At 39.1% G+C, this 15049-nt stretch overlaps 1 protein-coding gene across 2 annotated transcripts in view; it reads right to left on the bottom strand.

The window, feature by feature from the left end:
* Positions 1-2326: 2326 nt before the first annotated feature.
* Positions 2327-15049, bottom strand: part of LOC136857085 (protein phosphatase 1 regulatory subunit 3B) — a 35885-nt gene continuing 23162 nt past the window's right edge. For both annotated transcript variants that reach the window (XM_067135467.2, XM_067135468.2), the window contains exon 4: positions 2327-11013. Coding sequence is in view for 1 of the 2 variants with exons in the window: in XM_067135468.2 (XP_066991569.2) it covers positions 10931-11013 (83 nt within the window). In the remaining variant the exon portion in view is untranslated. The remainder of the gene's footprint in view (positions 11014-15049) is intronic.

Below are 15049 nucleotides of genomic sequence, written 5' to 3'. Positions count from 1 at the left end.
CTTGACACCTTAGCTACTCAGGGTATGTCAAATCGAAGTTGTACTCCATCTGTAGGCATAGCCATGCATTAAATTGTCAGGTGACCCTCAAAACAAAGTGAATAGCGGTGCGCCCGTGTGTCGTTGTGATGTACACAGACTACTGCGGTCATTTGAGCACGTTGTACGTCAACCAGCACATTCCATGAGCTTAGCGAGGTTCAAGTCACAAGGGCCGTCACTTTGATCCAGGAAAGATGAACTTTTCGTCGTGTTGCTGTGGATCTCAATGTTTCTCCGTCAATTATCCAACGCTTGTGAAATCGCTACATTGAGACATGCCAGATCACAAGGTTGGACAAGGTCGTGGACGCATGACAACCCCACAGTATGACCGATATTTGACCATCTGTGCGTTGCGGCGTCGTTCATCAACTGCCAGAGAACTCGTCGTCCGTGGTAATATTACTGCTGCGGGGTACATCGAGCAGATACTGCTACAGCATGTGTTGGTTGCTGTATACGGTGTTGGCCCTGAATTCGTACTCATGCACGACAATGCCAGGGCTCATGTAGCGCGCATCACCAGAGCTGTCTTGCGAGAACTGGACATTCAAGAGATTGAATGGCCAGCAATGAGTCCCGAACTTAATCCCATCGAGCATGTGTGCGACAGGTTTGACAGAAGTGTTCGTGGGCGTCCTGTTCCACCACATACTCTCAAAGACCTCGAACAGGCTCTCATTGAAGAATGGGACCTGATACCGCAACGTGACCCCCGTCGACTTATACGGAGTATGCCACGTTGTGATAAATGCTCATGGAGGACATACACCATACTGAAACTCTCCAACTGTGATAAAAATCCACCCTGGAGGACTTATCACTTCGTTTTCGCCCCCATTTGGACATTTCCGTTTGTAATCTAAAAATGAACGCAAATCCATCGATGTTCTTTTGTATACTTCAACGGTAAAGAATATAGGTTTAGTTGATAATATACTGGGTGTGATGTATTCTTTTGTGGAGCATAGCATACGTTCAAACACATGTTCCCCTAATTTTTTGAACTGTGTATATGCTAGTTCTTTATTTTTACAGTGAAACTCGCATTCCGGTTTTGATTTTTTTAAATTGCTTTACATCACACCGACGCAGATGGGTCTATGGCGACAATGGGATAGGAAAGGGGTAGGAGCGGGAAGGAAGAAATCATGGCCTTAAGGTACAGCCTCCATCCTGGTATGAAAATGAGAAACCACGAAAGCGATCTTTCAGGGCTGCCTACAGTGGGGTTCGAGCCCACCGTCTCCCGATTGCAAGCTGATAACTGGGATGCTATGCATGCAGTGGTCAGAATTATATGAATAGTAGTCTACAGCCAACCTACAGCACTTGTTCTTATTTTTACATAACAGCTTTTAACTTGCTAGGCACAGATGTGAAAACTCTGAAAATATAGGCACATGTCTTTCTCGTATGAAGTTTCAAAATGTTCAAAGGGTACCGTACGCGTACTCCCCTCTCCCCCGAAAGAAGGCTCTGCGTATATAATTAATAAAACAGCATAATAATGAATACTTAGAACTAGAACGTTGTGACAAACTAATTTGTTTTGATAGGTCACTGGATGGATCAGTGGTAGTGTGTGCGCCTCAGTATCCAAAATTTGCGGGTTCAAACCCGGCACGATTAGTGGAATCTTATAAGGGAGGAAAGAAGTTAATTCGGCAACCTATCCTAAGGTTATCTCGGGTGAAATTTTGAGTTTACTTGGCAAAATTAAAGCTCATCTATGGATCACCCAAGAGAGATCCTTTTTACTCTGCCATCCGAGAGTAAACCGGAACGTCTGAATTGACGCACAGGCAGCCTAGATGACATCAAATAAAAATGGTTTACACAGGTCTGGATGGCCTTGCACAAGCTAGAGTTAGCAGAGCCTTAACCATTATGTATGTCCACGAAATCCATAATAATTTTCTCTCGCTTAACGTCTATTTCTTCCGACACTGGTACTAGAGATCCACCAGGATTGTCGAAAATATTGATCCCTGTCATTTGTCGGGTTAATAAATATAAATATCGGCCCTTCAATACCTTCAAACACAGACTATAATGCAAGAAAGTGTGAAATGAAAACGCTTTCAGTTTTACGCAGGTGTAGATATAGTGACCAGGGCCACAGGACCTCCAGCTGTACATGGAATTTGAACCACTGGGACGCGACTTTTCATGTCAAATCTTGCCTATTTTATAGTGTTTCGAACCACGGCCACCTTGGTGAGAGGCGAAAGAAGGAAATACATATCAAACACGTAAATGATATAGAAACCACTAATTTCTTAAATATTTACACTTGCTTTTATTATAATGATTATGTCATTACATTCACAGACATTTGAAAAATCCATTTTTTTTTTCAATGACAAGAGAATTGAATGAAATCTAATATGATATTCACATTTTGAACATTTTTGTATAAGGCTGGTGAAGGCTTTAAAAATATATTTACAATAAAATATAGTATAAAATATAGCATAAATGACTATTTTGTTTGTGGTAGCAATATCTTGTTCCAGTCAACCTTGTTTACAGATCCAGTCGTGACAAGATTTAGCTAATATCATGAAATTAAACTATGTACATGTTACAAACATTATTCATTTTAATAATATGCAGCATGCTAAATCTAGTTTTGAGCAGATATGTAAATATATATTACACAAAATCTGGAAATTAAAACAGATTTTGTCTAATATTTACAGCTATAGTATTGTACAAGATTGTCCAAGGAGTCAGAATTTTCCCCTGATAGAAAGAAGCAGTACGCGAAATAACAGTAAAAAATGTTAAAATTGCTTTTCTTTATTAACGGTACCTATATTGACATCAGGAGCGCAGTTCAGTCCAGGCAAATATATTATACTCTTGTCAGTAAAGTTGTACTGACAATTCCAGGTATTCAATCCGGTTTATTATGAACTTTGCCCCTTGTGATCCTTGATGTATTTTAAAGATAGTTTATCATTTTTAGTGCTGTAACTCCGTGTAAACCAAATACTTTTCCTTTTAAGTGCATAAACAGGATTAAATGATTGGAAAATGGCATTTGTGGTGCTCCAAATTTATCTCAGATTCAAACAACGCTCGGGTTTCAAATGTTAAAATCTTTTTTTCTGTATAATGTTTCAATCTTTGTTTATGTCAAGAACTGCTAAACACTCAAAGAGTTATATTCTGAATCAACTGTAAAGATAAAATATTAAAATGGTCTTCAGATAAACTGATTGTTCACTGAGAAGCAACAAGAAGGAAGCAAGCAAGCTTGTAGCTTTAAGCGATTGTTGATTTAATGATGAATGTCACGAGACCTCCTGCTTTATGTGTAATCCGAACAACAGGGATATTACTTTCCATTTCAAAAATCCTAGTCAATAACTGGGATAAGAACCGTGGTTGCTTCGAAGAGAAATGAGAAAAATTAAGTTTGAGAGAAAAATAGTCAAAAATGAATAGTTTAACTTATTTGTCAGGTCCCACACACTGGAATTAAAATTTTAGTCTATGATATTAGTACTTAGGAAATGCCTCTAAGTTTATAAAAATAATTCTAAAATTTAAATAATTTTCTCAATACGGCAGTCAATAGACTAAAAACATGCTCTATTGGTGAAAAATATCTAATTCCCTCCATGAGAATTTAGAATTTTCCAGTCAATAGACTAAACCTTCTACGTACTGAAAAGTTACAACTCTTGCAAACAAATATTAGCGAATCGTTGAATTTATCGCGAAGAGCAGACATTTTACCAGGAATGCAAAATACCGTATTATGTAGAGTAATGAAGCAGATTCGTAGGAGCAGGGAGTACTTTAACGTAACATATGTACATATTCTTTTCTTGATAGGTGCATTACTTTTTCTCCTATCTCTTTGCACAGGTCCGGAGTCCCAATCCAATTTAGGGCTGTGACATTATGGAACCTGCTGAGCGGGGGCGTAGCCAGGAGGAGTTACTGGGGGTTAGAACACCCCACCCTCATGGAATTTTTTCAAAAAATTAACAGAAACTGACAATAAACTAAATAAACATCCAGAGACATAATTGCAGAACCAACAGATCTGTAATTCACTTATATCAGTGTCATTTTGAGCCCAATTAATGCATTTGAGTGTTTTGGAAAAGTGTCGATCATAGGCTCAGTCGTGCTGCAATAGCACTCACTGGTCCAGCGAGGAAAGCAATGGCGAACTACCTCATCACGCCTAGTTCTTATTTTGGCGTTTCCGTCTGTTTTTGCGGTTCCCTTATATGGTGCTTGATGGTGCTATTTGTAGATCCAACCAGCCTTCGGGCAGTTAACTTGAAAACCACTACTTAAGCTGTAAAAGTACACTTTTCTGACTATAATATGCTTCGCAGATTTTTATCTCCATTATCAGAGAACAACCTTTGATCACAAAAGTAATTACTGAAAAAAAAAAAAAAAAAAAAACTATAGTATACAGCAAGGTAAAACAGAGAAAAGCCTCCCATCATTACAGTATTCTTATGCACTTAAATGGAAAATGTATTTCAAGTTGTAGCACGTTTGTTTCAAAATCTTACACCTGATGATTAAATTTAGGAATATCTACTAAATTTGTTTGGCAGAAGTTTGTGAAAGGCATAACCTCTCTTAAAGCAGAGATTCCTAATTAGGAATCGGTTGAAAATTTCGGATATTCTCAAATTCTGACCTAGATTCCCCAGAGTACGTGAACTGGTCATTTAAGCTGTAGTCCGAGAGTTCTATAAGGACATAATGAAAAATTACAATTTCCTTTGCTACGTCAGCGCATTTCACCGGCTTACGGAGAATCCTGGCTACAAAGAATGTAATATTGTACATCAGGTCTCAGACCAAAAGTAGAATGTTTAACTGATGTGATAACCGTTGTCCAACGACAACCGAAGCGTTCGACGAAGAACTGTTTAGCAGAATCCCTGTTCGTCGTTTGTATGACTCAAATAGCCACTGTACCTTCCAGATTGAAAGAATTCCAGTCCGAGTCCCAAGAACACCCAAGATTTTTAACCGAATCCCATTGGCTTCTACGCAGTAATCTTATTTGTCATGAAATAAGATTAACATTTCTCTAACTATATAGGCCTAGATATAAAGTTAAGAAATTTATATTATACCAAGACAGTGTACAAGAAGTTTTCATAATATGCATTCAGTGTATATTTCTAACACCAACATTTTACAGTTTTCTTATAATAACAAATCATGCTTTTTATTTAAATGAGTTGTCTGAGATGAATAATACAATTGAATGAACAAACTGGCTTGACAGATAACATGCTCGTCTATTGAGGATCCAGAGCCGGTTTTGATTACGGATATTAGAGTAGATTACATGAGAGCATTTTCGATAAAAGGTCGTAATACAGAAAGAAGCATTCTGACATTTCTTAGAGGGAGGTCCGTTTGCTGTCTGTCTGTGTGGAAATAAGGGAGTAGGGGGTATGGTTGCCATGGAGATAAGCCTGCTGGCCAGCTCGTGTTGCTTGGAATTGCAAAACCTCTCATTTCTTAGTTGTGCACAACAGAACACAGCGGTCTGAATGGACGAACAAGTGAGCCGGAACCGAGGGGAAGGAGAAAGGTATGCAGAAATGTGGCAACACCGTGCAATGCTCCTCCCTCCAGCCCTATCTGTCAGAATGCTTCTTTAAATATTACAAGTATAATGTATGAGCGTTGGGTCATGAGTCATGGCAACCATGTTTTCCCTCACATTTGCACAGTGTACCATACAATGGCCATATGTCCTGGAAAGCGTAACACAGTATATGGGCACAGCAGGAGATTATGGTGCATTGGACAGATATCACGCACAGGGCGATGACACTGCCATAGTGATTCAGGCTCTGTGCAGAGTGGATGTGACGAGGCAAGAACAGCGTGACAAGTACTAGAAAGCCCACCATACTCATCGGACCCGTCTGTGTGACTGACCTCATTCCCCAAGTGAAATACCCATTGCATGGGACACTGTTCCAGGACACGAGAAGATATTGCCAAGGTTGTGAAACATGAGATTGCTAAAGTCATACAAAGTGAGGAGACTGGTAACCAACGCCTCCCGCATCGTCAGCAAGTAGCGTGAACAATCTAGGGTACTACCAACGAGCTAGAAAGAGGACTATAGAGTGGCTAACATGGCTGCTACAGTGCTCTGGGTGGTGCCAAGGCGAAATAGCGACTCCATAGTTTAAGCGCCATTCATATAATTTCTCCGCATACGGTGCGATACTTCTAATAGATTAGATCGAAGAAAATATGCTCTCTACGTGTGTGGCATGCAATTGCATAAATTGTAGAGAAAACACGAAGAATAAATTTCATATTTTAGATGAGATTCTTTTTTTTTTACTAAAGTACACAGTTTTGGGCGATTAGCAGAATTACGTTGCCTGTGTAGCACAATCCAGCACGTGTACATTAGGCCTACTTTTATTTTCTTGTATTTGGTATTTGAAGGTGCTCAGATAGGTTACCTTTGTGTCAGTAGATTTACCGGCCCGTAAGGGAACTCCACCGGGGCAAATCTCCGGCACTTCAGCTTCTCCGAAAACCGTACTAAGTAGTCGGTAGGACGAAAAACCAATACCACTATTTATTATTACATTGTATCCTACAGAGCACATTTCCCCAGCATTTTGAATATAAATATAAAGTGAACAACGATGTTACAAGACGCCTGCTGTCCAACGCCACACCTACAATATTTAGTATTTCCTAGTCACCTCATCCCCTTTGCCAACGATACGGAGTAATATGAGGACTTTCAGTCCTACATCACCACTACTACTGAGCGAGTTGGCTACGTGGTTCGCGGTATATAGCTCTTAGCTTGCATTCGGGATATAGTGAGTTCTAATCCCACTGCCGACAGCACTGATAGCTGGTTTTCCGTGGTTCCCATTTTCACATCAGGCAAATACGGGGGCTGCTGTGCCTTAATGCCACTGACACTTCCTTCGCAGTCCTAGCCTTTTCCTATCCCATCGTAGCTATAAGGCGTGCCTGAGTGGGTGCTACATAAGGCAAATAAAAATCGGCGTTACCGTAATCTTCTTCCAAAGATAACCGAAGTGAATTATCTAGGAAAGTTAACTTATGTGGTTTAAGAGCATTATCACAAGAAGAACTGTTCTCTTTTTTAGCAATTATTTCAAATTGTTTATCCTACAAATTCTTGTTCTTATTTTATTATTATTATTATTATTATTATTATTATTATTATTATTATTATTATTAAGGGATACTTTATTACACCATTGTTCACTTCAAACCTTGTACCCCACGGCTCTAGAATACTTATTTTTCGTAAATTATTATTAGTTTTACGCCCTACTAACTACTTTTTCGGATAAGCCGAGGTGCCGGAATGTTGTCCCGCAGGAGTTCTGAGGGATTTGAGCACCTAAATACTATCGTACTGAGCCAGGATCTAACCTGCCAAGTTGTTTAGTGTCCGGCTTCTTGGCTGAATGATCAGCATGCTGGCCTTTGGTTCAGAGGGCACCAGATTCGACCGGGTTGAGCATTTTAACCGGGTAGTCGACAGTTAATTCCTCTGGATCCGGGACTGGATAACCTTCTTCATCTACACACAACAGAACATTCTACAAACCACTACAGAAGCACGCAATAGTAAATACATCACTCCACCTAGGGTAGGTGTCGTCAGGAAGGGAAGCCGGCGTAAAATTAGGCTAAATCCATACAAAATGCCAATTCCAGGTAAATGGAAAGATATCAGGATTTATTATTATTATTATTATTATTATTATTATTATTATTATTAAAGTTATATGAATTATTTCTCGATGTTGTTATATTGCTTTGCTCAAGGTTTTCTGTTCTATATTTTCATTCCCTGTAAGTGGGTGTAAATTTTTGGCAATGTCTTGTGATTTGTTTTGTAATTCGGACTAGTGGAAATGCGCTAATTTTCTTTCTTTATACAATATGTAAGTACGTAGCCTGTATCTTGTATTTTTTAATGTCCTTTTAAACAGACATTGCGCATCTTTGAGTGCTTCCCTAATAAAGAAAACTGTGAAACGGTATTTATTCCCGCAGCCTCTGTACTTGCTTCATCACAAGCCCACTCGATTTGGTCGCTTACAATATGGCGGACGTGGCTTTCAAGTAGATTCAAATATGGCGGTCCAATAGCCACTCTATAGTCCTCTTTCTAGCTCGTTGGGTACTACTTTGAGGGTTTACCATTAAGTAGCACAACGATTTCATGGCCTACAGTTTCGTTGTGAGGAAAGCAACGGGAAACTACCTCACTCCTCATTTCCCTAGTACGCCTCTTCAGTGATTCATAGGCCATCTATGACAGCTGATGGCAGAGCTGTTGAGGATCCCACCAGCGGAATCGCTGCCGGACTGAACATACATACAGTTTTCCTTGCTTTATATTCTACTCCTGGTAAACCTATTTGGCATTATTTATACATATATATACATCGAGTTGAGCCTCTATGGACTGCGTGGTAACAACCACCAACTTCATTTTTCATTTTTTGTTCCTGTTCCGGCTTTGACTTCCTGCCAGTATCTTCTGAAGCCGGCGACGAGTGCCTGTTTATGCTCTTTATTTATTTATTTAATTTATTATTATTATTATTATTATTATTATTTCCCTCCAGATCTACAGTAGCATTATTTACACATTCCACACCACCTTACACTCTCCACTCCTATCTGTATATTTTCCGGTGGATCCCACATTCATGCAAAAAATAGTTGCCATGATTTATGCCCCAACCCTCGTAATAGTGTACTGCGTATGCATACTTTCAAGTAATGGCAAGCAAGGAAAAAAGAACAATCTGAGGCATACGTTCAATATGAAAATATTCTCAGCTCTATTTAATATATTAATCATTATTTGGCATCTTTCATTGAAAGATGTTTTAAGTAGATCAAAAAAGAAACCGAGGTTGTGAAAAAATGTATAAGATTCCCTCATAACCTCGAATTCCCTTTCATTTCAATTATTTCTGCCTAAACTGACACACTATTAAAAACACATTTAATAAAATGTAGACAAACATAACTACATATACAAACTGCAACAACATACTTAAGAAATAAACTATTGCAGTCTTCTTTTAATAACAACCATGCTTTTTACATAAACGAGTCGTCATACTACATCTTGTCATTGTATTTACAAAGAGGTTTCATGACAAAGAGGTAGGATGAGAACTCTAGCAGAAAGGGCAATAAAGAAATGTTAAAACAAAGCTGGAGGCCACCAGACGTTAGATTAAGCTTTGAGAAGCTAGGAACTGTAAACTATATACAATGGAATAGCCTCTGTTCGTTCGTAACGAAGTTCACTCGTAGAACTCAAACACATTTGTTCATAAAGATTCTTGGAAAAACATATATACAATAAAAATAGTAAGTAAAACTCAGTCTTTCTGTTCTCATATAAACACACACCTTTTTCTTCTGAGTCACAGTCATAAGTACACAGAAGATACACTTCAGTTCGTTCTGTCTTCACGCACCAGCATCAGAAGATCTAATTCACGCAACTTCATAAAAACATTTATGCAGTAAAAAGTTTACACATTATTCATAAAGAATGCACGCCTAGTTTTTACACGACACCCTTCCTGCTCACAGAATTCACACATTTATTAAACTTGTTCATACAATTATGCAATGCTTTCGTTTCGTTTTCAGAATATTGTATAAGCTGCTATTATTTTATTAACTGTTGAGAATATCTGCAGTTACCTCCATTTGCTCGGTAGATATTATGTTTGATTATGGACAAAAGTATTCCCAGACAATTTTCACAATTTCGTCCTAGATCAGTATTTATAGGATCATTTCCTTATTCAGTCGTTTCCTTGATTCTTTTTATCACAGTCTAAATTATGCACAATGAGGACGTACTAGAATAAACAACTCCGATTTTACGCCTTTGTATAAACTTTACTTTGCACACCAATAAATATATTCTGAAAGACCTCTTCATTGGTTCTTCTCGAAAATTTTGTCTTTCCAGATAATTTGCTTGGCACAAGAACGCGATAACTGATCTATGTTTGGAAATAATCCACTTAATTTTAAATACTGTAGGTCTTTATAATACCGCCCATTTAAGCTTTCTCTGTTACACAAAACGTACAACTTATTTCATCCATTCATTCGTTTGAAATTAATGTACACAAAGATTAAAAGACATTCATAAAAGTTCATTCATAAAGATCAGAACATTTAAATCTTACTTTGTATATTCACAGAATTTTGAAGTAATATCGGGATGAAATAGATTCTTTTCTGGTATTAAAATTAGGATTTTATGTTTTAAAATGTTAGGCTTATCTATATATTTTGAAGGGCTCAGTTTATATATATATATATTTCTATCTGCTAAAATAGCTTTGAAAAATGCGAATAAGGATCCGATTACCTCCATCTGACTCATGTTACAACGTTTTGTTACGGCAGAGGATGTACATTAATTTCATTCAAGATAACACCTATCCTGATAATTTCTTAAATCTCTTCTACCTAGCAAATGGATGAGTAATTAAACACCACGTGCAAACGTCCTCTAATAAAATCTTAGGAAGAGGATGTTAGTATTCACGTATACACTAAGTAGCTAATTAATGAGGTCTACGGGAATTTCGAACAACATCTGTTATTGCAGTATTCATTTAGATTACAGAGAAACTTCAATTGATAAAATCTAGACTAAGTGTACCAAAAAAATGATCGACGACAACGATGATAATTTGATTCCTCTGCATTTCGCGTTACTATCTACTAAGGAAAACATTCAGCTGCCGTTTTCGTCCCGTGGATCAGTTAAATGCTCCACAGTAACTACTTGCCGTCATTCCTCTCGTAACCCTCAACATTTCAATGTTATCTTCCTCTCCCTTCTTGCGATGTGGTGGATGAGCTGCTCAAAACCCACAACCTGCTTTAAGAATTCTGGAAAGAAAGGAAAACAAGAATACATTTAGTGAGATATTCTAATGATAGCTATCCATGAAACTAACAGCTTCAACAAACAATCACTTAGAGGCACTAACGCTATCTGTTGAAGAGTAAAATACCGACTTCTAGAGGAGAGGTTGCCTACGAAAGATAATTAAACACCACGTGAGAACTCTAGCAGCAATGGCAATAAATAAATCTTAAAACAAAGCTAGAGGCCACCAGACGTAAGATTATTTTCGTGTTCTCCTTGTACAGTATATAATGTACGTAAATAGAGTACCGGTATTGACCAATGTTTCTTGAATTGTGCGAGTACTGTATATGTTTAATTGGTGAAAATAATACTGTGACATTTGTAAACACATCTACAGCCAGAGTAATTAGGACAGATGTATTTCAGATCGAATGAAAACATTCTTATCCTAAAAACATTTCAGACATGATTTTTTTGGGGTGCATATTTCAGAGTTCCGACTGCTTTTTCACGTGCCGTGAAGTTTTATCCTGGCCCCAATTACTCAAAATACCGGCCGATACATTCAACTGGTGAAAATATCCTTGGATTAGTTACTTTTAAACACCTGTACTGCCATTGTAACTGTGTTATCTGTATTTCATACTGACCGAAAATATCTTAACCTAGACGCAGCCTATAAACGTGATTATTGGGCGCGAATTTTAGTGTCCCGACTGTTCGTTAACGTTCCGTGCAGCTTTACGCTGGCCGTAACAACAAACAGCACGTTCGGTACAGGCACATTCCCGCTGATGCGGAGCTTGTCATGTTGCCTCACGAAGTTCTCTACTGCGCAGTTACAGTCCCGTGTGCCGGCACTCTGTACCGAAACACTCCGCCTCGAGCTCCTAATGTTCCGGTCTGCCCAACCCTATTTTCTAGGCGTACCTCGAATATTCCAGTTCTTTATCACCAGAGATAAAAATACAGGGCTACTGCGAACAAGGAGGAGTTGTGTTGGAGTATCGAGTGTGTGGTGAGTGTTCCACCGGAGTCAGTATCGATTGTGGAGTTGGATAGCAGTAGTGTGTGTCGTCAGAGTTGTTACTGGATTGAGTACGACGAATAGTAATGTTGAAGTGTAGTCGCTGTTTAGTGGTGCTGTGTTATTGTCAAGCCAAGTAATACGTGCTGCGTAGTCGATAGTGAAGAACGGCCATGTTGGCTGTGAGGTAACAGTTCACTGTGTTGATTGTGCGAGTTACTGGACTCTTCTGGAGTCGAGCCAAGCAACAATCGTCGTGCGTCCTGAATGCTAGCTGACTGTTCAAACCTGCGTGTGTGAAACTGCTGAGAGGGGTGATAGGTTGTGCGAGAGAAGTGAAAAGTGAGGCCTGTCAATCAGGATCATCGCCCGTCCAGGTAATACCAGCGAGCCGGACAACCTGATGTGAGGACAGAGACTTCGTAAGTTAGGAAACTGTCATCCATTCTTAATATAATTATGTGCGTGTATGTGTGTGTACTAATTGGATCATCCTATACTAAATTAGATCGATGAAACAGATCTCCTCCCGAACGCGAAATTGTTCTGTGCCCTAGGAGCTACCGTGACATGTCATTCTCTTCTAATAAAGCAAAGAACTGAAAGAAAAATATGAAAATTCACGCGACTTTTACCTCATAGTCTGTGTATACAAAGTGAACTATAACCGAGTTTAAAGGAGTGAATACGAACACTAGGCCTTAAGACGTCGGCTACTCAAAAAGGTCTGGCAAGGCAACTTATGGCAGCATACGAATACATATACAAATGACCGAAGGAAAAAATTGTGCTAATTGCAGTCTTTTCAAAAAATAAATCATAAGATAAACGTATATTAAGTTACGTCATGTTCCAATGTGCGCGGTGATTTTTGGATTTAAAATTTCTAACGATTTCCTGCGAGTAGTCACGTTTAATCTGAACGGAATGAACCTTGGTTTAAGATCTAGAACCCCAAAAGATGACGTCGTACATATACAGCTACCTAATAATCGAATAGTAGCTCTTTTCTGCAAAGTCTATTTGAGGCAAGTGTGACACTTTAATCCTTGATATTTCGAAATGTATATAAGGAAGAAACTCCTCCGAGTATTTTCCTTCCATTATAATATGAATGCACAGCACTCATTCTGAACACGTTTGTACAACACGATATACTGGGTGTCCTCGTCCTCATTTTGCCAGCCTTGGCAGGGGTTGTATGCACTGGGCCTCGTGGGCATTCACGACATCTTCCCGCATTATTAACCTACAGTACGAGACTACAGAGACTACTTCCCCTGGTGTGCATCCAGCATTAGCACAAAGTGTCGATGAGACAACTAGGAGAATTGAAACTAACTTCCTAAGCAAGTCTATAATCCTATTCATTAAAATAGCCACCGCCATCGCCATCACTAAGAAAATACCGCATTAAAAAGATTTACAGCGTTCCAGTTCTTGACCCACCTAACTTGTCAGACAATAGCTATGATTTGGGACTGACTTAGTAAAAGAATACAGTGACTGTTAGAAACTACAGCGTTTCAAGATTTTATCCAGCTACTCGATCAAGCAACAAGGCCGCCTAAGCAGTCAGGTATTTATAATTGTTTTCAGGAAGAGGAGGCGAGGTTCGCGATCGTTTGTTGATTAGTTCACATTTTGCCTAAATTTCGCCGATTCGAAATACATCTTTAAAATATTAGAACTCTCCTACATTTATCAGTAAGTGATAGGGTACCAAATTCATCACGGATTGGGCATTGATCAATTAATACGTCGTATGTTGTAATGCTCGCTTCGATATCGGGGGCATGGTTCATAAATATCTTCTTTTCTGAGCCAACCTCAATGGCCTGCTCAATTACTCTTAAAACTTATAGTTGGATTTAACCATAGCCGTCTGTATTATACACGGCTATGATTTTTTAACACTAAAGCTGTGTACTTTTTGATGATGATGCTTGTTGTTTAAAGGGGCCTAACATAGGTCATCGGCCCCCGTGTGCTTTTTTGAATGACTGGCATTGATATCGGTCCTGCTATTAGAGTTTCATAGAAGACACACAGTGAACTACTTCGTAAACCTGCCTCTTAATGCTGGAGATATTGCTGATTAACCTGTGATGGCAGTTATTCCTTTGAAGTGTTCCTTTGGGACATATACTTTTCCCCCCCGACATAATTTTCATGACTAGAATAGTAACCACGCGACCAGGCGAGTTGGCCGAGCGATTAGGGGCGCGCGGCTGTGAGCTTGCATCCGGGAGAGAGAGGGTTCGAATCCCACTGTCGGCAGCCCTGACGATGATTTCCCATTTTCACACCAGGCAAATGCTGGGGCTATACCTTAATTAAGGCCACGGCCGCTTCCTTCCAACTCCTAGGCCTTTCCTATCCTATCGTCGCCATAAGACCTATCTGTGTCGGTGCGATGTAAAGCCACTAGCAATAAAACAAAAAGTAACCAAGGGGCACCGAACATACAGTAGTTTGGTATTAGCCTTCACCTGCTTAGTCAAGGATTTTCCTCTCCGCACTGTGACCCAGCTTTTCTAGACCAACTTCTGGGCTCTCGTGGTTGTTACGATATAAGATTAAGAAGGACCAAGGTGTAATTTTCTCCTTCAGTATATTTGTTGTTGTTGCAGCTGTTGTGAGTGTTTTAACACCACACAGACTCAGCCAAGTTTTCTGAAGCGTATGGGATAGGGAAATGCTAGGACTGAGCAGGAAGAAGCCTATCTAGCAACAGGGCCGCCTAAGCAGGCAGGTATATATATATATATATATATATATATATATATATATATATATATAGGAAGACGAGGCGAGGTTCGCGATTGTTTCTTGATTAGTTCATATTTTGTCTAAATTTCGCCGATTCGAAATATACATCTTTGCAATATTAGTAGAACTCTCCTACATTTATCAGTAAATGATAGGATACCAAATTCATCACGGTTGGGTATTATTATTATATTATCATCATCATCAGAGTATCAATGGTAGAATGCTGACCTCGGAATCACAAGCTCGCGGGT

This window comes from Anabrus simplex, chromosome 1, assembly GCF_040414725.1.
Source record: "Anabrus simplex isolate iqAnaSimp1 chromosome 1, ASM4041472v1, whole genome shotgun sequence".
NCBI lineage: Eukaryota > Metazoa > Arthropoda > Insecta > Orthoptera > Tettigoniidae > Anabrus > Anabrus simplex.
Note: the sequence above shows the minus strand (reverse complement) of the source record. Positions and strands in the feature narration are given on the sequence as shown.